This window comes from Ananas comosus, linkage group 7 (assembly GCF_001540865.1).
Source record: "Ananas comosus cultivar F153 linkage group 7, ASM154086v1, whole genome shotgun sequence".
Lineage (NCBI taxonomy): Eukaryota > Viridiplantae > Streptophyta > Magnoliopsida > Poales > Bromeliaceae > Ananas > Ananas comosus.
The window spans coordinates 4,876,573-4,899,225 of record NC_033627.1 but is presented as its reverse complement, the minus strand read 5'-3'; the positions used below and the strand labels follow the sequence as shown (position 1 = coordinate 4,899,225).

The 22,653-nt window shown below is 38.9% G+C and overlaps 1 protein-coding gene across 3 annotated transcripts in view; it reads right to left on the bottom strand.

Annotated features, from left to right (window-relative positions):
* LOC109712954 (disease resistance protein RPM1-like) overlaps positions 6,911–22,653 on the bottom strand; it is a 37,158-nt gene continuing 21,415 nt past the window's right edge. For 2 of the 3 annotated variants that reach the window (XM_020236795.1, XM_020236794.1), the window contains exons 2-3: positions 18,839–21,705; positions 6,911–7,193 (exon numbers count right to left, since the gene is read on the bottom strand). In XM_020236795.1, coding sequence (XP_020092384.1) covers positions 18,882–21,626 — 2,745 coding nt within the window. In that variant the 5' untranslated portion in view covers positions 21,627–21,705 and the 3' untranslated portion in view covers positions 6,911–7,193; positions 18,839–18,881. Of the gene's footprint in view, positions 7,200–18,838; positions 21,706–22,653 lie in introns of all 3 variants that reach the window. The other variant, XM_020236796.1, reaches the window with a different exon arrangement.

Here is a 22,653-nt window from a genome sequence, read left to right as displayed (position 1 = left end):
TGTCACAGGCTCAATCGTACACAACTCAAGATAGCCAGGCAATATGAGACCATAAGACCTCATCACATAGCCAAAATTGCCCGACGATGTGGGGCTTCATCAACCTTCTCTGATACCACTCTATTACATTCTATTTTCCAAGAGATCACCCATCCCCAAGCCCATGCCTTAGTAAAGTGAGTAATCTAAACCAATAATTTATTGAGTCCAATCCACCGGCCCAAAATAGAGGAACAACATTCACTCGACCATCCTGATTGTGAACAAAGAAAAATAGGTTCATTTACTTCCCATTTCAATTTTGTTATTATTCTTTTAACTATTCTTGGACTCAGTGATTTGGTTTCTCGTTTTAACCTAGATCCAAGAGCACTTGAATCACCGAAATTGAAGTTGAAACGGAGAAGTTATGCCTAATTGGCAATTTAATCGCTATTTATTTTGCAGATCTTCCCCAATTTGGAATTAATATGGGTCAAATTAATCCCACAATAATGACTGGAATTTCTTAACAAATCTAACAATAATTAAATCTTTCAATACGCAGTTAAAATGGGAAGGTCGTACCCGTTCTACAAATTACTCCCTGGATCAGCATTCCAAATATTATAGATTGGACCTCTGGCTAAATTCCCAACGGACCAAATTACGGCCCAAACCAGAACCAGACTCTAACGTATTCAGGCCTCAAAGAATTCAAATCACAACATAGGGTTAGCTCTCATCAAAACTACTGTAAATTTGGGATTATATCAAATGGGCCAAGTAAGAAATTTTAAGGCTATAGGAGTCACTAAGGTTTGGTTTCTTGCGCTGAGAAGCCCTGGCCGGGGCCATCTAGTTAAGCTTAATGAGAAGGGTAATCTAATTAAGTCAAACTTGTGGTCACGTTCATCTTCTTCTTCCTGTCCAAACTAACCTTAGAAATGCAGCCATGGTGAAGCCTCCGAAGGTGACGGTTGTTCACTCCACCCCATTTGATATGTAACTATTGAGAAATTACAAACTCCCCCAAACCCAATCACAGAAACCCAATCAGGTATAACACTTAACTTCCGAGCATGTATAACACTTAACTCTTACACTTCCGGCTGATATTCGGCTCTAATATTTATGTAACGATCCAATCCGCTAGTAATAATAATTTACTGAGCTCAAACTATTGGCCCAAAATGCTTAAACTTAGTATTATTATTATTAGGATGCAAGACCTCATATATTTCAAATCAGAATCTTTTCTTCATACTGACCGTCCCTAACGCGAGTGGCAAAAAGACTTGGTGGTTAGTACCCGAGACCCATGTTCGAATCCTAGTTGATTCACATTTCCAGCTAAGTTTATTTTTAAAAGAAACAAACGAAGTGGATAGCATGCTACATTTCTCTCTCAAAAAAAAAAAAAAAAATCTTTTCTTCATCTAATATGGGATTAATGGGGTGTTACATTATATATCCACCATCCATTGATCAACACTCTTAGTGGATATATGTGGAAGAGAAGCTGTAACGTCCCAATAATCTCATATCAGATGTAAAGATTTAAGTTTGTGAATAAGAATATAATAATTTAGAACCTTAGTAATAATAATTGAATTTAAATATCTTGAGCCGTTGGTTTGGACCCAACAAGTTCAATCTACAGTGGGCTATAGAATTAGCACTCCTCTTCAAAGAATTGTCTCTACTCCTTATCTATCCATTACTACAAATTTTTAAGTAAATAAAAAGTATTCTAAATAAAAAATATATGCATCCAAAGTCCAAACAGGCCAATAGCCCTTAGTAAGTAGTGCTTGCGCTGAAATTAAACAGGCATCAAAAGTCACATAAGCTAGCATGCATGAGTCTACTCAGCCGACTTTGTTAAATAAAACGAAATAACTACTTTTCTCCAAACGTTTAAGCTCCCAAATAATGATATTTTTAACATTTATATATTCAGCACCGTTTGAAGAGAGAGCGTTTTGATAGATCTAAAATATAAATTTAAATTAAATGAGAACATATTAAACTAAAAAAACTAGGAGCCAGGGGGACTCGAAACTAGGATCTCCAGCTATGATACTACGTAAAAATTAGCTATGTGAAATAGCTTTTCTTTTTTCCTCCCAAAAAACCTTAAGCTATTAAAAAATGGTGTTTTTGGTGTTAATATATTCAACAGATCCCCCAGCCAAAGCTTAGGGAGATGATGCTGAAAGAATTAACCAAGCATGTTTAGCCAAAAAAGTTCAAATTAATAGCATGTAGGCAACGATTTAAGTGATCATTGTAACCACACCGTACGTACCTGCTAATGAATTGGATGGACCAGGGATTTGGTTGTGCATTTTCGTCCCCAATGGAATTAGGGTTTTCAAGTGGTGTTGGTGGTGCATGTTCTCCTCCACATCGCCATGTTTTTGCCTATCTCATGGAAAGAATTAGAGAGCATTCATGGCACCTGCATCCTCTAATTCCAACTTTGAGAATGATTTTATAACCAAGCTCTCACATTAACCTACTTCTATTGGTTCCTATGTAGGAGAAATTGCGTGTGCCTGGTGTACATTCCACAGCGTACGTGAGCTACAAACGCATCTTATAAAATATTTCAAAGCTTATATTTTAAAAGTTGTAAATTTTGAATACCTACTTCCTCTACATAAAATAATAATCCATTCGGTCTATATTGATAGTTTTGGTGTTACAATTAATTTTGACGTAATAATATATAGACATCGGAAATTTATGAGTGTGATATATATATATACCTGGGTCTTATTAATTAGTATTGAGAGCGGCATAATGTAATCAGATCAGAAGGAGGTAGCATGTTGGAACTGGAGAAACTATATATGTTTTAAGCAATCTAGTATGAAAGGATGATAAATTATCGTTTAAGAAAATAAATCAAATATTTTGGCCTCATCGCATGTAATTAGGCCTTGCAATCTCAACTTACTCCGAGAGGTATACACAAGCTTTCTACGAATTTACGGATATGTACGTGTAATAGTTTTTCTTATTTAAAATACTATGAATAAAATGAGCGAATATATTTATATTAAGCTTACTAATCAGCGCGTTAAAATCAACTTACTAATTAAAATCATTGTGTACTAATCAGCGCGTAAGAATAATTAAAAGCAACTTGCCAACTGGGTGCATAATTAAAATCATTGTGTACTGCTTTTAATATTCCAACAAGGATTGGTTAATTAGCAGCCCTGCCCAAATAACATTACAATAATGAGTACTCATTGTTGGAAGCCTTAATTCCTTCCCTTTTAAAATGGCAAGTGCATCATCTTCTACTCTCAACATTTGATCAGGCGAAGACTTAGTAGAAGAGACTGCTTCGGGTCAACTAATAGAAAATTAAAGGGCGAAATTTCCCCCAGCTTTCGCCCGTTTGATCTTGATATAGAATGCAGTGTTATCGAATAAAATATTGTTTAAATATAGCATTTGCAGTAGAAGCCTTTTGATAAAACTTTGTCAATAATTTACTTTTTTGCAACGCAGAAGTTGTACATTGAAAGTTATATTTTTGAGCATCAAGCTTGTTTGGTCCTACTGCAGATATATAAAGTGTTATTTGATAAAATATGCTCAAAATAACTATTAAGAAAAATTTTATCTATTATTTAATTTGGCTTAATTGTACACTATCACACTGTGCATATTATCTTTATTTTATTTGCTACTTATTTTTATTTTTTTCAAAGACACTATTGTATTATCAATTTTTTTATCAATATCTAAATAAAATTTTTGATTTTTTTCTATCTTATACTGTATTTTCTCTCACAAATTCATTGAACTATCTTTTTCTTGCTAATTTTTAAGTTATTATTAATAAATTTATTAATTTTGATGTGATCTAACAACTTTATTAAAAGACACTGGTTAGACATTAAAAAAAAACACACACACACACACAAAAATGAGTCTACTGCTAGGGTAGATTAATTGAAAGCTTCTATAAAATTATTTTCATATTTTTTTCTTATTTTATATATGTTTTAAAAAAGTTTCGTGATAAAACAGTTTGAATATATACTCTCCTACTTTTAACCATTTTTTTTTACAACTTATCGCCTACCATCTAAAAATTATAGATTTATTGATTATAGTGTAAAGATTGAAAAGAAGAAGAAGATAGTTTACTGTTGTCTTTGGAAAAAAAATAAAAAATAAAAGCATACAATATAGAAAGTGGAAAAACGGAGAGCCAACTAATATAGGGCATGTTTGGTTCGCTTTTTTTGCACCATGGAATCGGAATCGGAATGTTTGGTTCACTTTTTTGGCACCATAGAATCGGAATCGAAATGAGCGTATCCGTTTGTGGGTGTTTGGTACGCGGGAGTTCCATTCCGATTCCGATTCCAGCTTATTTCGATTCTAATTCCAACTTCGAACCAAACACGCCCATAGTGTAATTAAGCTTATTTTTTTTTTCAACCGCTTTTTGTTCATCAAATACTGGTAGCTCCAAATTATTAGATATTCTGATTTTGAACTAAAAATCAAATTTATACCTCTTATTAAATAAGAACTTTTATTACAATAAAAGCGCTTTATTCTATTGAGCTTTACTATTTTTTTAAACTTTACTCTATTTGCTGGATCTCAGAAAATTTTTTGATTTACATGCGTTACCTTGAAGATGTTCGGGAGAGCTTGTGATCGTTATATCACTAGAAGTGGTCGTCAGAATTTCGCACGTGGAGAAGCAATTTTACTTTTAGGACAGTGCCTAGCACGTTCGACCCACGGGCCTTATCTAAACTTTATATCTTTATAATACTTTTACATCAATTCATTCATGCGAGTTTTAAATTTTATAATTTTTTTACATAAGTTTTTTTATATGGTATAAATCACATATATATAATTAGATTTTGATTTTGCAATATTAACTATTAAAAAGTAGATTCCGTGCAAACAATATTGGATCTAGGCAACAATTTATTTTTTAACAGAAGATAAGTGAAAGGATATTTTTGTCATCATAAATATATCCCTCCTAAAGTCTCAACGGTTAGAATTATACAAAATTATCCTTCCAAAAATTTCAAATGGACATCTTTCTTTCTGTCATCACAAATAATATAAAAAGATAAAATAATCAATTTACCTCATTCACTAACCAGAGTTAAGTATTTTACCTATAGTTAACTATAATTTTTTAACGGATTCTAATAGTAGAGGCATATTTAATAACATTAGGACCTTTGCAGAGATAAATATAAAAAGTTGAATATAGAGATATATTTATTATTCAATATATTTACATAAAACTGTATATAACTAACATTTTAAATGCAAATTATGCCATATATTTGTCTTTTTAAATTGAGTTTTGGGATGAAACTGATGAACTAGTCATGGATCTTACTTGCCATGCCAAAGTAATTTTGACAGTTGCATTTGCATTCAATCAATTCAGTCAGATAGTGGAAATGCTTATTTGCATTTTGATGTTCTGTTCGGAAAGCGAGTTAGCTACATAGCTATTGAAGTTCAACCTGTAAAATGAGCTTTGCGCTTCTTATGACTGCCCGATTAAACTTGAAGTGCCAATATTATCTTACTGTTGTGTATAAATGTTTGCTTAACTATATTTTCTTAGCATCACTTTTTTCTTCTTGTTTAAATTGTTTTCGTGCTACCTTTTTCAGGTCCAAAATGGTTGAAAGATCCTTGTAATATACATTTCTGGTCATATAATATAATTTGCAACTACCCTTCCTTCTCCTTAAAATTGAACCATTTTATTCTCGTTTTCATTCTTTTTAAGGTATTTTGTGAAGAAGGTAAAATGCGTTGAGTTTTAGAATTTATTCCATATTTGCAGTTTGTTTATTGGAAAGTGAAAAAAAGGGAGGAAGGCAGAAAGAGGAAAAGATGGTCATGCTTAGGCATCCTGATCTTAAACTGTGGTTGTAATTTGTGTGTGAGAGTGAAACAAACGCCGCTTGCATCTTATCTTGGTACGCTGTTGGATGCATGAACATTTTGTTCAGCACTTCTCAATTGCATCTTATCTCGGTACGCTGTTGGATGCGTGAACGTTTTGTTCAGCACTTCTCTTTTTGAGCACTGCTTTTGTTCACTACTTAAGGGGCAGGGCATGCAGTAATTGATCAATGTGAAGAGCACGTAGTTTATCTACTACAATTGTGCACTTTTTTCCGGAATGAAATAAATAATGTCATAGGCGGAATATGCTTATTTATTTAAGTAAAACATATAAACAAATATGAGACTAAAAGTGAGCTCATAGATTTTAATTAGCAAATGTTAACTTTTTTGAGTGTTGTACTCCACTTTCTTATAAGCTCTTCAAGTGTTCCTATAAATTGCGTGTTTTTCAGAGTGCGGATTGGGTGACGTGCTAGGCTTTTGTTTAGTCGATTGTTGTTCAAATATTCGCTTTGATTGACTTCTTCAGGTATTTAAACAATCAGTCCACGAGATTTATCTGCATTACATTGTTACTGAGATGGGAAGATCCATACAAATTAATGGAGATTACAACAGAATAGATCCAATTAAAATACCGAGAAAAAGGTTAAGAAAGTAATCGCAATAATTAGAAAGTTAGTCCTATGTAACTTTCCCTATAAAGTGATTGGGTAAAATAGACTCTTTCAACCATCTGTAAGATCAAAATATGCTAGACAACCCATTACTGATAGATTAAGTCAGCATGCCCATAGTAGATCGAAACTATCCTTTCCACAGCCTGCCACTTTTATCCATTTTCTCAATCAAACGCCCCCAACTGGATAGAAGTTGCTTCTATTTGTCTTGTATTGTAAGAGTTCCTTGTATTGTGTTTTGGTTAGTCTTCGTAAAGTATATAATAGTAGTAAATCCATCGAGAATACGAAAAATCAAGTTAGTGCAGATGCAAATGTTTCAACAAAACGGCACATTATTATCAATAATATTTTCCTTACAGAATAAGTCCCATCGAATATTACTATATATCATACGTTATACATTATTGTGCAAAACAACACACAGAGTACGCGATTGAAAGAATAAACTGAAACAAAAAATACATACGATAACAGCATCAGAGTTTATAGAAACAATCTAGAGGACAAATAAATAATAGTGTTTATGCAAATGATGACACAGCTGGCCGACATTGAGAAATACTGCATACGTTGGCTTGAATCCATGGAGAGGATCACCTGAATCTCAAAAATTTTTTTTAAAAAAAACAAATTGAGAAGTACAAATTAAAAAAATCAGAACCAAGTTTCACATCCACAAAATAAATAGGTGAACAAGAAAGAAACTAATAAGGGGACAGTTCCAACTATAAAATAGATTATTTACATATTTCCGAAGAAAAAAAAGGTGAGGTGTGTGCAGTATAAAGGACAATGGAAGGAATTGATGACCAATGACGAAAAATCACATCTTCTATGTGAGATCTTAAATCTGTACTATATACAAAATAACGAACAAAAATTTGACGGATCTTAAATCTGGCAAATTTTCTCCTAAAAATACAGTCTTTAAAATTATTTTTTAAGTTTATTTATTTTTTTATTTTTTCCTTTTTTTTTTTCTCGTGCAGGTGTGTACATGAGAGCCAATAAAAAATCTTAGGTCCGTAAAATTTTCTTTCGAAATACCCATCCTATTCTGAAAATACGTTTATATTTGAAATATGCCCTTATAAATTTTTATTTGATTTTATTCTCCAAAAGTTTTTAGCGTACTGACATGATTTAACTTTTAAATTAAGAGTAATGTTTCATCAATACACCATGAATTTAAAATCTAATCCTTAATTAGTAAAGGGTATGGATTGTTGGATTTTAAATAAATTAACCTGCTGAACAGGTTACAGATTTGGATTAGTTAATATGACAATATTAGAAAAGAATTAGTAGTATATACCAAATTTGTTAGTATCCTATAAATTTTAAATTTTAATTTAATTTTTGAATTTGGTATTGTAATGTAAAATTTTAATTTTGAAATTTAAATTAAACTTTTAAAATTTGAATCTAAATTGTACTTTTAGGGCTTGTTTGGTTTAAGGGTGGAATTGGAATGGATAATGGAATGGGAATGAATTAGAATGGTAATTGGAATGGCCCACTTCTCCAAGACGTTTGGTTTATTTGTGGATTGGGAATTGAAATGAGTTATTCACATTTCATTGTTTGGTTCCTATAAACTAAAAAAATTATAGGATACTATAATACTAATTTTACTCTCAAATATAAATTTATATTATTTAAAATTTATAAAAAATATAATACTATTCTCTAATAAGTTTTTCAAAAAAAATATCAAATTTATTTTTAAAAACTTTTAATGTGGGTTAGGAATAGGATTTTGAGAGAGAATATATATATTTTTTTTTATGAGAAAGGGATGAAGAGAAGGAGGGTGAGATGGTCACATGGGCTTTGAAAACTTAGTGGGCTTTCGGAATGAAATCTCAATCCGAGCTAAAAGACCGGAATCAAGTTGAAGGCTAATGGGCCATTCCCATTCCAGTCCGGAATAGGAATCCCAAACCGATTCATGCGAACCAAACAAAATTAACCGGATTTGCTCAAACCGATTCCCATTCCATATCTAAAATGGATGAACCAAACAAGTCCTTAATCTTAAAGCCAAATTTTAATTTCTGATTTAGATTGAAATTTTGAATTTGAACTGAAAGTTCTATTTTAAATTTGTAGTTTATTTTAAAAAGTTGAATTTGATTCATAATTAAGTTTTTTATGTTGTTTCCAAATAAAATTTACAATTTGGATGTAATTTAAATTTTAATTATTGTTGTAGGTATTTGAAAAGTTTATAGTACTTTTAGTTGGATAAAACTGATCTAATGGGCCAAAATATTCTGTAAAAACCAAAATACCCACTAAATAGATATATGGTGAATGACACCTATAACTCAATAGTAGGTCACCTCTAGGGTGGGTTTGGTTCGCATTATGAAAGATTACTAGGAATAAAAGATATCCGAGAATCTTATTCCTATTCATCCTATTACTAAGAATGCGGAATTCCTGTGTTTGGTTCGCATAGTAATATTAATTAGCCATGTTATTTAATATTACAAAAAATATACAATTAATTAATTAATTAATTTATTTAATTTTAAATAATGTTACCAAAAGTTTCAATATATTTTTAGAAAAAAGGGAGAACGAGTATAATTAAAAAAATAAAAAGAAAAATATAGTCGAAATTAGAGGGAGTGAGAGAGTTGAAATTTTAGAAAGAGAGAGAGAGAGAAAGCTTAGTTTAGAGAGAGAAAAAAAAGTTGAATTTTAGAGAGAAATATAAGTTTAGAGAGAGATATAGGGTTAGAGTGTAAAGAAAAATAATATCAATTAGCTGGCGGGTAGGAAGAAAAAAAGAGATTAGACATATTATGATTACCTCAATCCATTAATATGAGAATACCCACCCTCCCTCAAGGGAATGAGATTAGTACTTTGGGGTGAATCTTATTCCCAAGTGAATCCAATATTACTAACTAGATTACTTAGTACGTTTAGCCAAACACCGTCACATTTTTTTATTCCCATTGGATTATTAAGAATCTTTAAAAGATAGCGCGAACCAAACGCACCCCTAGAGTCATATTATATCTCAGCTATTTTTCTAAATAAATGGTAAAGATTTATATGGTGTATTGAAGTATTGCTCTATAGATAAAACAAATTTGAATAAATCTAGTATAATTCTTCTTATTTTTCTATCAGATTAGATAATTATAACCAGATAAAATTTATACAAGTATAACTATCTCCTTAATTTTTTTTTCCTTTATTTTTGCGCAATGCATGCGTTGCATTCAAGCTTTCGCTAGTATAGGGAAAAAAAAAAAAAAATTGAAACTCAATTCATGGTAAGGAAACAGGTGTTGGAAAAAAATAATTGATAAATGCGTAGTATGTTTGTACAGTTTCACTGGTATATTTATTACTTAAATTATATAGTAAGAAAACAAATCGAATCTATCTATAGATAAATTGAATCGAGAGTTCTCCTGTGGCCGACGTGGCCGCTTCTCCGCGCTCGCGAGGAAAAGAGAAAGGGAGAGAAAGAAAGAGAACGGGGGGCCTGCGTGCAGGCCACCCGCGCCCGCAGCACGCGCGAGAGAGAGGGGTAGAGAGAAAGAGGCCAGAGAGAGAAAGAGAGAGTAGACAGAGAGAGGGGGAGAGAGAGAACAGACAGAGAGGGGGGGGAGAGAGAGAACAGACAGAAAGGNAGGGGGAGGGGGGGAGAGAGAGAACAGAGGGAGAGAGAGAGAGAGAGAGCAGACAGAGAGAGAGAGAGGCCCCTCTCTCTCCCCCACGTGCCCTCAACCCGCACCCGGCGGGTGCGGGCCGCGCCGGGGGGTTCCCGGCCCGCGGCCCCCGCGCGCGCCTTTCCTCCCTCCTCTTCCTCTTTACCACTCCCTCCTCCCCCACTGCTCTCTCCCTCTCTTTCCCCCCCCACCCCCCTCTCCCCTCTCTTCCCTCTTTTACTCCCCCCGCCATCTCTCTCTCTCTCTCTCTCTCTCTCTCTCCCTCTCCCCAGCGGGCGGCAGCGGGAGGCGAAGGCGGAGGCGCGGGCGGGCAGCAGTGGGACGCGGAGCCGCGGGGGGCAGCAGCAGGCCTGGCGCGCTGGCGCGGGCCAGGCAGCGGGGCGGGCGCGCGGGCGCGAGGGCGAGCACCAGGGGAGGTGGGGAGAGGGAGAGAGGGGAAGAGAGAGAGAGAGCGTGCGCGGGGAGAGAGAGAGGGAGAGTAAGGGGAGAAAGAAAAAGAGAGAGGGAGAAAGAGAGAGAGAATTTTACTATTTTAAAATTTTAAATTTTAAATTTTAATTTTAACTTACATATTATATATATATAATTTTATTTATAATGTATATTTCTTTATTATATATAATTTTATATTTATTTTTTGTAAGTTTAAAATTTTAAATTAAATTAACAAATTAAAAAAGCAAAAAAAGTTTGTTTAAAAGATTTTAAAAATTACCTAAATTTTCCGCCGCGAAGCGCGGGACTTCACTAGTAAATATAATGAAAGAAGAGTTCGTACGGCGTTCTCCCCGCGTTTGGCGGGCTCGATGGAACCTACGCCCCGCCCTGCCTCTCTCTCTCTCTCTCCCCCTCTCTCTCTCTCTCTTCTCTGTCTCTGTCTCTCTCTCCCCCTCTCTCTTTCTCTCTCTCTCTTCTAGAGAGAGCGAGAGAGAGAGAAAGAGAGAGAGAGGGAGCCAGGGGGGAGAGAGAGAAAGAGAGAGAGAGGGAGAGAGAGAGTTTTTTAAATTTTTACTTTTTAAACTTTATACTTTATATTTAAATTTAAAATTTAAATGTTGATATCTAATATTTATTTCAAATTTAAACTTCAAAGTTTAAAATTTTAATTTTTTAAACTCTATAAATTAAATAATTAATTAAATTTATTTATTCTGTTTTATATAATATAATTAATTAGTTTATAAATAATACATATAAACTCTCCTCCCTCTCTCTCTCTCTTCTCTGTCCTCTCTCTTTCTCTCTCTCTCTCTTCTAGAGAGAGAGAGAGGGGGAGCCAGGGGGAAGAGAGAGAAAGGGAGAGAGAGAGGGAGAGAGAGAGTTTTTTAACTTTTTACTTTTTAAACTTTATACTTTATATTTAAATTTAAAATTTAAATGTTGATATATAATATTTATTTCAAATTTAAACTTCAAAGTTTAAAATTTTAATTTTTTAAACTCTATAAATTAAATAATTAATTAAATTTATTTATTCTGATATAATTAATTAGTTTATAAATAATACATATAAAATAAGTTTTTTAATTGTCCTCTTTCTTCAATTTCTTGCAGTTTAAAATTTAAAATTAAATTTAAAATTTAAAAATTAAAAAAAATTGACTAAAATATATAAAAAATTACGTAAATTTTCCACCGCGAAGCGCAGGCGTTCACTAGTATGTAATGAATAGCCAATTTATATGACCATTGCCAATAGAAAGCATACAGTAAAATAAAAATATAAATTGTGAATTTCAATAAATTGGCAAAGCCTCTTTCTAGGACTTGAACGAATATATTTGGTTTATAATATTTTCTCTGCAGTAGCAATTTATATGTTTTTTTTACTTTTTTGAGAAAAAGGTAGCTTGCTACCCGCTTCATTCATTGATCAAATGAATTAGGCTACGGGAGTGAGGCAGCTAGACCTCAAAAAAAAAAAAAAAAAAGGGTTCTACGGCAATAGTTCCCAATGCCCCACCAGCCTTTTAACCTTACCGAAAGATCCCAGGGGATCCGGCTGGGTCGTCCTGAAGATCACGTGGTTCCTGCTCTCCCAGATGATCCACCAACAAGCCGCTAGTTCCGGAAGCTTGGTAAACTTAGAATGTGTGCTCTTCGAACTCGTATATCTATCCCACACCCCTAGAACACCATCTCCCGAACCCAGAACTTGGTCACCCTCCAGTGCCATCACGAAAATGAATTTAGCAAAGACACAAAATGAGAACAAGTGGTCCACGATCTCCTCCTCAGAACCGCACAGGACGCAAGTCGTGTCACCGCTCCACCCTCTTTGTATAAGGTTTTCAGCCGTAAGTAGTCTCTTTTTAAGGGCGAGCCAGCAGAACACCTTAACCTTTAGGGGTACACGAAGCCTCCACAGTGCGTTTGCCCAGCCATCCCTCGTACCTCCGTCCGTCAGCGTAGAGTATGTCGACTTTACCGAGAAACGCCCCCCGGGGTCCCACCGCCAAATGATCGTGTCAGGGTTTTGATTACCTGTGCTAGCAGAGATAAGATCCTAAAATTCTGACCAGGTGGGGCTCAAAACCTGATTACCTACGCCTTCGCCTCCTAGAATCATATTCCAGTTCCACCCACCGCTTCCCAAACAATCCTTAACTTTAACAGTCTTGCATTCTGCCGTATCATACACCTCTGGGTAGGCCAGCTGCAGGGTCTTCTCCCCACACCATCTATCCAACCAAAAATCAATAGTGCTTCCATTCCCCAATTTATAGTATACTCCCCATTTGAAGATATCGGAGTGACATAGGACACCTTTCCACCAGTGTGACCGGGGCCTAAAGGATCTTCCCTCCTTTAATGGTCTTCTTTTGCGGTAATATAGATCGCGGATAATCTTGCTCCACTGTAGCTGAGGTGCTGTGTGGAACTTCCACCACCATTTGGCAAGTAGCGCTTGATTCATAACGGCTAGGTCCAAGATACCGAGCCCTCCTTCTTTCTTGCTTATACAGACGTTTTTCCAGGCAATCAGGCTACCCTTGCCTGGGGTGTGGCTACTACCTTTCCAAAAGAAGTCTCTCTGAAGTGCCTCAATGCGTTTGATCACCCATTTGGGCTCCTTGAAGGTAGACAAGTAAAATAGAGGTATGTTGGTTAAGACCGCATTCACCAGCACCAGTCTACCTCCTCTGGAGAGAAGTTTAGCTTGCCATCCGTCGATTCTACTTTGGATTTTGTGGATTACTCCCATCCAGTCCGCCTTCGAAGGAGCTCTACTAGATAGTGGAAGACCAAGATACTTGGTAGGGAGGGTACCCACACTACACTCAAGTAAGTCCGCCAGGCTTCTTGCCTTTCCTTCAAATCGTCACGTATAGAACAGTTCTGACTTCTCCTTATTGACCTTCATTCCAGTGGCCCATTTGAACAGCTGCCACAAGAACTTCAAATTTCTAATATACCTTTTTTTAGCTTCGCAGAAGAAGAAAGTGTCGTCCGCGAACTGGATGATGGATATCCTACTCGCCTCGGATGGACCCAAGCCCTTGAGTAGATTGTTATTAAATGTTACAGTCGTCATCCTGGCCAAACACTCAGCCACTAGCAAGAAAAGAAAGGGGGATAGAGGGTCCCCTTGCCTAACCCCTCTTTTTGTCTTAATCCACTTAGTTGGCGCTCCGTTAACCAAGACCGCTACTTTTGCCGAGCACACACAAAGCTTGATCCAATCGATCCATTTAGTGTCAAAGCCGAACCAGTCTAGAATTTGGAATAGAAAAGGCCAACTGATCCGATCGTAAGCTTTTTTGAAGTCCACCTTCAACCCGACCACTTCGATAGCCTTCTTACATCCCCAGCCAAGTAATTCAGATGCTGCAACGAAGGCGTCAGATATGCTCCTCCCCTTCAGGAATGCCGACTGGGAAGGGGAAATAAGGTCATCCATAATCGGTTCCAGCCGGTTAGCCAAGACCTTCGACAGGATTTTCTGGATACCGTTAAGTAAGCTTATAGGCCGGAATTCGCTCGCCCGCTCCGCCCCCTCTTTTTTGGGAATGAGACAGATGAACGAGTAGTCAATAGGGTCAGTGGTAAGTCTTCCCTCATGCATGTCGCGGAAGAGCGCCGATATATCCCCTTCTAAAGAATCCCAAAAGAGTTGATAAAACCTTAGCGGAAATGCATCCGGACCTGGCGCCTTGTCGCTCCCTAGTTGGAATATTGCTTCCTTAATTTCTGCGGTACTAAATGGTTCGGTCAGACGGGCTATATTGGGTTTGGACACGCGGTTCGTGGTGAAGAGGCCGCTCCAATCCCCAAAGGAAGTCGGGGTCGTCGCATCCGACGTGAAGAGCTCCTTAAATTTGCGATAAAAATAGTTCCTCTTTTCGTCGTCTGATTGGTACACACCTCCGTTGTCCTTAATCGTACCAATACCATTTGTTCTTTTCCTTTCGTTTGCTATGGAATGAAAAAATTTAGTGTTTCCGTCCCCCTCCTGCAGCCAGTGCTGTTTGGCCCGGATTCTCCACAGGTCCGCCTCGTCGTTTAAGACCTTCCGAAGTTTATCTTTGAGCTCCTCTCTTTTCGAGTACTGGTCTTGTGATAGCTCCCGCAGTTCTTCACAGCCATCGATTTCCTGGATCTCTCCCATAATTTTAGATTTAAGTCCACGGATGCTGTAAAATTCGTTCGTACATCACTCTTTAATTCTTGTTCTACAGTGTCTAAGTTTCTCGGCGAAAGCTAGTACAGCCGATTTCTTCTGAGCCCCCTCCCTCCCCCAGTCCAAGACTTTTGATACAAAGTCCTCGTGGTTCAACCATGCCTCTTCAAAGCGAAAGATCTTGTTCTTGTTCTTCAGCGTATCGGATCGCTTGGTAGTCAACAGAATAGGGTAATGATCTGACGTCACTCTGGGTAAGGCTTCAACCTTGGTCAGCAGATAATCCAAATCCCATTCGGTCGAAACTAGAAAATGGTCGAGTCTAGCTAGAGTCGGGTTCGTCTGCATGTTAGACCAGGTGAAGGATTGGTTCACCATAGGCAGATCGATCAGAGCCAGTCCTTTAATAAGATCGTTGAATATGTGGGTTGCTTTTAGGCTCCAGGTTTTCCCCCTCCGCTCGTTCTGTCCTCTAGTACTATTAAAGTCTCCACAGACAATCCATTTCCCCGTGCAGCATACTTTCAATTGAGCAACCTCCGAGCAGAACTCCTCTTTGCCTTCCTACGTGGGGGGTCCATACACATTAGTAACAAAGAACTTAGCTTGCGATGCTACATGAGTCAGCAGTGTCGTAATGGAAAATCGTCGCACAATGACTTCATGGCAAGAGAAGACACGTGAACTCCAGCAATATATTAAACCCCCAGAGGCACCATTAGATTCCACAAAAACGCATTTGTCGATAAACGAACCACCAAAGCTTCTCAGAAAGGATCCCGAAACATGACTCACTTTAGACTCCTGAAGACACACTACCGCATTACATAACTTAGAGATCACCGCCCTAACGGCGTTACTTTTAGACGGGTCGTTAAGCCCTCTAACATTCCAACTACAAACACGAAACATCTAAAAAGACACTAAGACACCCTGAACCCCAAGACCCCAAGAGACCCAAAGGTCAACCAGTAAACCAACAGACCGTCCCACCCTAAGCACAATAAGCTGCGAAGCCGACGAAACTTTCCGCCTTCGCCACTCCCAGATTCACCCCACAGGACCGACTATTATGAATGGCCTTTCGAACAGTATGGTCAACCACCCTGCTGCCCTCACCTTCCAGTAGCCTAGCCTTCCACGACATAGCTTTGTGCAGGACCGAGCTCTTGTCAACACTATTAAGGCGCTCACTGCGACGGCGGAAGTTAAGGAGGGGGCTGTCTTCGCCGGAACGGACCAAGAGGAGATTCGATGATGCCCCCGTCATGACCAAGTCCGCCGCCGTGGAAGGTAGCACTAAGGTACCTCCTTGCGCCGCACCTGATTCAAAAGTCGAAACGGGATACTGCAGACGCCCATTGCTAGTCTCCAGAGTCTCGCTAGTCGAGCACTATGCCTTCCTCCCTCCCACTTAGTTTCAGTAATACATGCGGCCACATCAAATCCCATATTAGCATTAAATACAATGGGCCCCTCACCCACCCTGCTAGGAGAGAATTTCTCCCGAGATACGCCCCCAGAACGAGAGCTAAAGAGAGAGAGAGGCTTTCCCCAACACCCACTGGACCAACAGTCCAAAATCCTGCAAGTCTTGGAAGGCCCGCCTCTCCTTGCGTGCCTCGATTCGGGTTCACCTGAGGCCTCGAATCTCGCACAGGAACGGCCCGTTGCCACCCAGACCACTCGTCCCTGCACCGCGCAGACCCTCGCCGTCGCCCGAAACCTCGCCGCCGCAGAAGCCAGGTCGGTAACCATGGGCAGCCTAGAAGCCCTTGAGGTCCCCCTCCCCCTCTGCGTCGACAGAGCGGGCTCAACTTCCTCTAGCTCTCCCTCCTCGTTTTCCATCTCTTCGTCCGTCTGGTCATTTCCTCTGTTTCCTCCAATATCGGGTTGCCTGTTTTGCCGGTCTCCCATCAGCGCCCCGTCGTCCTCCTGCCCGTTCGCAGGGGGTGCCGGAATCCCCGCGTTCTCTATCCGTTCCTAGCTCTCCAGATGGACCATAACCGAGAACAGTTCGTCGCCGATAATGACCAATAGGTTCTGGGGGATAGCACCGATCGAGTCAAGGCTGATTTGGCACCGAAAAGCTCGAAAATCCGTCATCGCCTTGGTCACTCCGTCCGCCTTTATGAAGCGTCCAAAACCACTGACTAGCGTCGCCACGCGCGCCACCGACCATATCTCGAATGGAAGATTTATAAGACGGATCCAAGCTCGAAAGCGAGCAGGGTGTGGACGAACATAGCGATACTGACCCCAGGGGTAAACCCTTAACCAGAAGTTGTTGAGGGTTAGGATTTCCCTTCGGACGAGCGCTGGTGCCAGGGCCCATTCCGGTAGGAATATTGCGTATTCCCTTTCCCTGCAACGCGCCACCGCGAAGTCATCTTTGTACCCCCCGAACCGACTCGCCAAGGCACTCTTGATGGTAGAAATAGGATCCGGTCCAAGGTTAGCCGGCTGGATCACATCCGCAAGGATGGCATTCCGTCTCATTTCCACTCTCCGCAGGTACTCCTCCGTGTACGGAATGTACACCTTCGGCAGGGGTACTCGTGCTCTACGGTGCACCTCCCTATTCATGCCGAAGTGACCTCTCTTCCTTAGTCCTCCGCAGCTGCGAGCTCGGTGTCCCGTTTTCCAGCACCTGGAGCACCGCACAGGGTCGCGGCACTCCGCTACTCTGTGATCTCTCGCGAGACACCGGAAGCACCTCACCTCTCGTCTACGGTTCGGAAAACCCGTGAGGCCAGAAGGATGAGATATACGAAAAGCTTGGCGAGTGTTAGTAGGAGGCTGTTTTCTCGGAGCTCTCATCAGCGCCTCCTTATAGGACCCAGAAGCAAGCTTAGGGTAGTAAATGTCGCCACTTTCCCCCCTGGTCTTTTTCCCCCTCCTTGAGCCGTCAGGCGCAGCCTGTAGCACTCCCGGAGGGTGATCTGCATTAACCTCCACTTTTTCCCCTCGGGGGATGCCTTTGCTGGATGCACGTAAAACCAACCTCTCGCTCCCCGAACCCTCTAGCGAAGCCCGAAGCACACCCAAAAGGTGTTCATCATTAAAACCAAGCTTTTTTCCTCGGCGGTCTCCTTTGCTGAAAGCAGGTAAGGCCGGCCTCCCACTCCCAGCCCCCTTAGGTGAAGCCCTAAGCACGCCTAGGAGGGGTCATCATTAAAACCTACCTTTTTCCCTCGGGAGTCACCTTTGGTGGAAGCGTGAAGGGCCACATCTTCGTCATCATGATCGTCGAAGACCTTCAATAACTTTCTACCTACCTCGTCTGCAGCTTGAAAGGCCACATCTTCGTCATCATGATCGTCGAAGACCTTCAATAACTTTCCACCTACCTCGTATGCAGCGTGAAAGGCCACATCTTCGTCATCATGATTGTCGAAGACCTTCAATAACTTTCCACCTACTTCGTCTGCCCAAGCTAGCCTCTTCGACTTCCGCTTCTTCCTCCCCTTATCTCGACACAGGCTCCTCCTTAACTTCTCCTGACCTCCTTCCTCACTCCCTACACTTCTAATCTCGCTACTCTCGCTCTTTTCTCGCACTTCCATATGTTCCTAGCAATTTATATGTTGGCTAAATAAATATGAGATCAGAACTATACTGTATTGAAAAAAACAATGTTTTAGCAATTGCCTAACTAGGAATTTTATTATGGAATTTAAGTTCATAAAAATATATTAATCATATGCTTGTGGATCCAAATGAGATTAAAACGAAGAAAAATCAAATCAAAGAAGAGAAAATCAATAAATTAGACATAAGATATGCATACTAACATAGTTTATGTGTCGTACGCAAGTAGTGTTGGATTAAACATGAAAACTTGGTGAACTTTGTAAAAGAACGCACGGGGGTGAAATTTGTGAGCAAGATATTCACACAATTGAATTAAACATGCAGAAACTTACTTGTGAGTGAATCCAGGCGAAAAGAAGGCACCTCGAGTGCTTCCTACTTAGTATAGATGGAGCTGATGTGTCCAAGTTTGTCGTTTTCTTCTAAACCACTGGTCAAACGAGGATCCATATCATACAAAACTAGCTTCCGCAACGATGTGAGGAATTCAATGCCTTCTGGGACCTCTATTAGTTTTTTGAGGTCTTCCATATATAGAGTTTCCAAGTTTGACATGGCTGTCTCCTCTATCATCACTCGTTCGAGTTGCAGCAGGTCAATCAAGTGAAGCAGCTTCAAATTAGGGAACCACTGAACACGAAAGCACAACTGATGCCCATTATACGCCCCTTGAAGAAGTAGGTAAGTGAGGTTTGATAAGTGAGCGAGTGACGGAAGTGGATCCACAGTTAGCTGACACCAAACTAGACATAATTCTCGGAGATCTTGGAACAAAGGACACTCCATCGTTCCTGCTGCCAATCTACCTGTTAGAGTAAGCTTTTTAAGATTCGTGGGAGGGGGATTCAGGCCTTTCAAATTGAGAAACTCATTTTCATCACTTGCATTAATGCTTAAGTAGGAAAGACTACGCATCTGTGATAATGATGCACACAGTTGTGCAGAGTAGGTTTCCTTTACATTCCATATTCTAAAGCTTCTTAGGTTGGTCAAATTTCCTAGTCGCCCAACCAACTCGCTACTTGCTTCAACCGCCTGCAACGTTTGCAATTCTTTTAAATTCCACAAACCCTTTGGTGCACGTACACCACTACGCAAGCGAAAGGCTTTTCCGGTCGGGTCATTTACCCTCTCAACAAACATGTGCCGCAACTTCTTGAGATTCGTGATCTCACGAGGCAGCTTTTGTATAGCTGATCGACAGAGGTCCAAGATCAACAAGTTGGAAAGCTTGCCAATGGATTTTGGTAGTAATTTTACCTTTGTATCTCTTAAACCCAAATATCGCAAATTGAATAAGTCTCCAATAGCATTGGGTATATTCTCAATAGGAAAGCCTTGCAGTTCCAGAATTGCAATATACCTTGATTTGGATGGAAACATAGGTAAAAATGAGGATGATGGCATAGTAGTGTCAAATGCTATAAAGGTTCGTAGCCGTGGTAGATCAATGTCGAATCCAATATCATTGCTGCATTTGAGAACAGACAGGCGACGGGCATTAGCATCGACCACCCTTTCCCTCCCGTTATCCTGATAAATACTGTGAAACTTCTCCCTTTCAGATAAAGAGACAGCCAGCTCACGAACAAGATTATGCATCCGACAATACATTACCCTACCAAAGTGGTTCTTCTCTTCTACTTGCAACATGCTCTGACGGATAAGCTCCATGAGGTATCCTTCTGCAACTTCCTCAGCCGTGCTTGATCCTCTTTCTACTGCAAAACCCTCTGCTATCCATAGCCTGATAAGCAATTTTCTTTTAAGAAGATGATTCTCTGGGAACATGCTGCAAGAGAGGAAGCAATTCTTTAGATGTCTTGGAAGACAGTCGAAGCTCAAATTCAAGATGTTTCTCACGGGATTGAGACTTGGGTTGTTTGCAAGCTCGTAATTAAGCTGATCACAAACTCGCTTCCATTCAGTCTCTCTATTCTCTCTTAAGCACAGGAGATTGCCAAGTGATACAATAGCTAGTGGCAACCCTTTGCACTTGGCCACGATTTTGCCTGCACATTTTTTTAACTCCCGAAGACATTTTTGATTTCCTTCGTTCCTAAATGCTCTCTTGCAGAAAAGATTCCACGCATCACGAGGGGATAAAGGTTTGAGTTCAAGCTTATAGTCTTTGTTTGCAAGTGATGCTACTTCTTCATTTCTGGTTGTAATAAATATTCTACTTCCTTTCTGATCATCAACAAGAGAATCTTGCAATTCATAAAATGCTCGCGGGTCCCATACATCATCTAGTACAATTAGATACTTTTTTTGGCCTAATAATTCTTTTACTTTCTCCCTTAACTTTCTATCATCCATGGTGGCAATGTCAGTTGGAACTATCTTTTGGTCGCCAAAGAGTTCAGTAATCATTTTTCGAAAAAGAACATCAGCTTTAAAAGTTTGAGAAATAGAAATCCAGGCAAAGCAGTCAAAATTTCTACTCTCTCTTTTATAAACATTGGTGACTAAAGTAGTTTTTCCGAGCCCGCCCATACCCCACACTGTTATTATGCAGAGATCCAATTTCTCAGACTTCAACCAATAAGTTAACGTATCTCGGTCTTCCTCAATCCCTACGAGGTGTTCCTCACCCATGAAAAGAGAAGAGCTTCCCATATGTTGTGTCCATTCGCTCACATTACCTGAACTAGTACTATGCCCAATACTTGTTGTTTGAATCCATCGATCTTTTAAGCGTGAGAGGTGGTCAAGGCCGTTCTCTACTTGTTTTATTTGAGAGGCAATACGAGGCAAGATATTAAACGATTTTGGTTGCTTCAACACTTGTTTCATATAACCAACCAGTCCACCTTGTCGTTGCTTATCTTGAACTATAAGATAGATATACTCATCCGCAATATCCTCAATAGTATATGCGACTTTTCGTACCTCCTCTATCCATGCTTCTAGGATTTGATTTTTTCTATCTACCTTATCGATGTGAAGTAGGAATCCATGAATCACATGGAGTTCACGGCTCATGCGTTCCATACTATTAGGGAGCTCTGCCAATGATGCTAGTTGTTGTGAAAATAGAGAGCTAGCTTGGTTCAGCAGTTCTGTACCTAATGCAAGACCAAGCTTTTGAATGGCTAAAAGTATTGCAACCTCGGCCATTATTGTTTCTTGGTAGTGAAAGTTCTTAAAGATTTTAGTGCTTAGAAATTCAGTGCATTGATCTCGTCGCGCATTTAATCTGCCAAAAAAAGAATCAAAATGTTAGTGCATAAGCAAAACAACTTAAAAATAGCTTAGAAGTAAAAGCTTTGAAAATTAGTGATGATTTTGTAGACAAAAATAAATACTAAAAATTTATGAAAAAACAACTTTAAATGCGTACTTAATAGGGCTATAGAAATAACTAATTTTTTTGTCCGAGAAATACAAATCAGGTACATCACAAATGATAATTTTAAGAAAAAGGGCAAATTGCACGTTTGGTTTTCAAACTATAAGGTGGGTGAAATCTTGGTCCCAAACTTTAATTTGTAGCAATTGTGCCCCAAACTTTTGAAATTATTACAACAATTAAGTCCCACAACCTAATTTAGTTGACTATATATTGATACATCATTAATGTAAATGGGATGTAGCATCTTAACTATTGATGTATTCTCAATCACAACACTTTCACGTCACTTCTACATTAACAATCTATTAAAACTTGGCCATCAAAGTTAAGTTTGGGACTTAATTGCAATAATTTTTAAAATTCAAGCAAAAATTATAACAAATTAAAAATTGAGGACCAAAGTTTCACCAGACTCATAGTTTGAGGACCAAACATGCAATTTACCCCACAAAAAAAGTTAGCAGAGAAGGGCAAATATTACATGACTAATATTCATGACAGTCTTTGTGATCAAATAAACTCTTGTTCATCATCAAGAAGTCTATCCTTAATTAGCACCAATTAAGATAATGTAGATTAATTAATGTGAATATTCTTGCTGTGTGTGCAAATCTCACATGCCATAATAATTAAGAACACTAAAAATTCATTTGGCAATGAGAAATTGTTCCTTGAGTGTAGCGTATTCACGAATCCATCATCCATTCATCTATTTTAACTTTTACTCGACCATCCTGTTTATAGGAATAGAAAAATGAGGTCATTGTTTTCCGCGATGGGGCATCCGAAGAC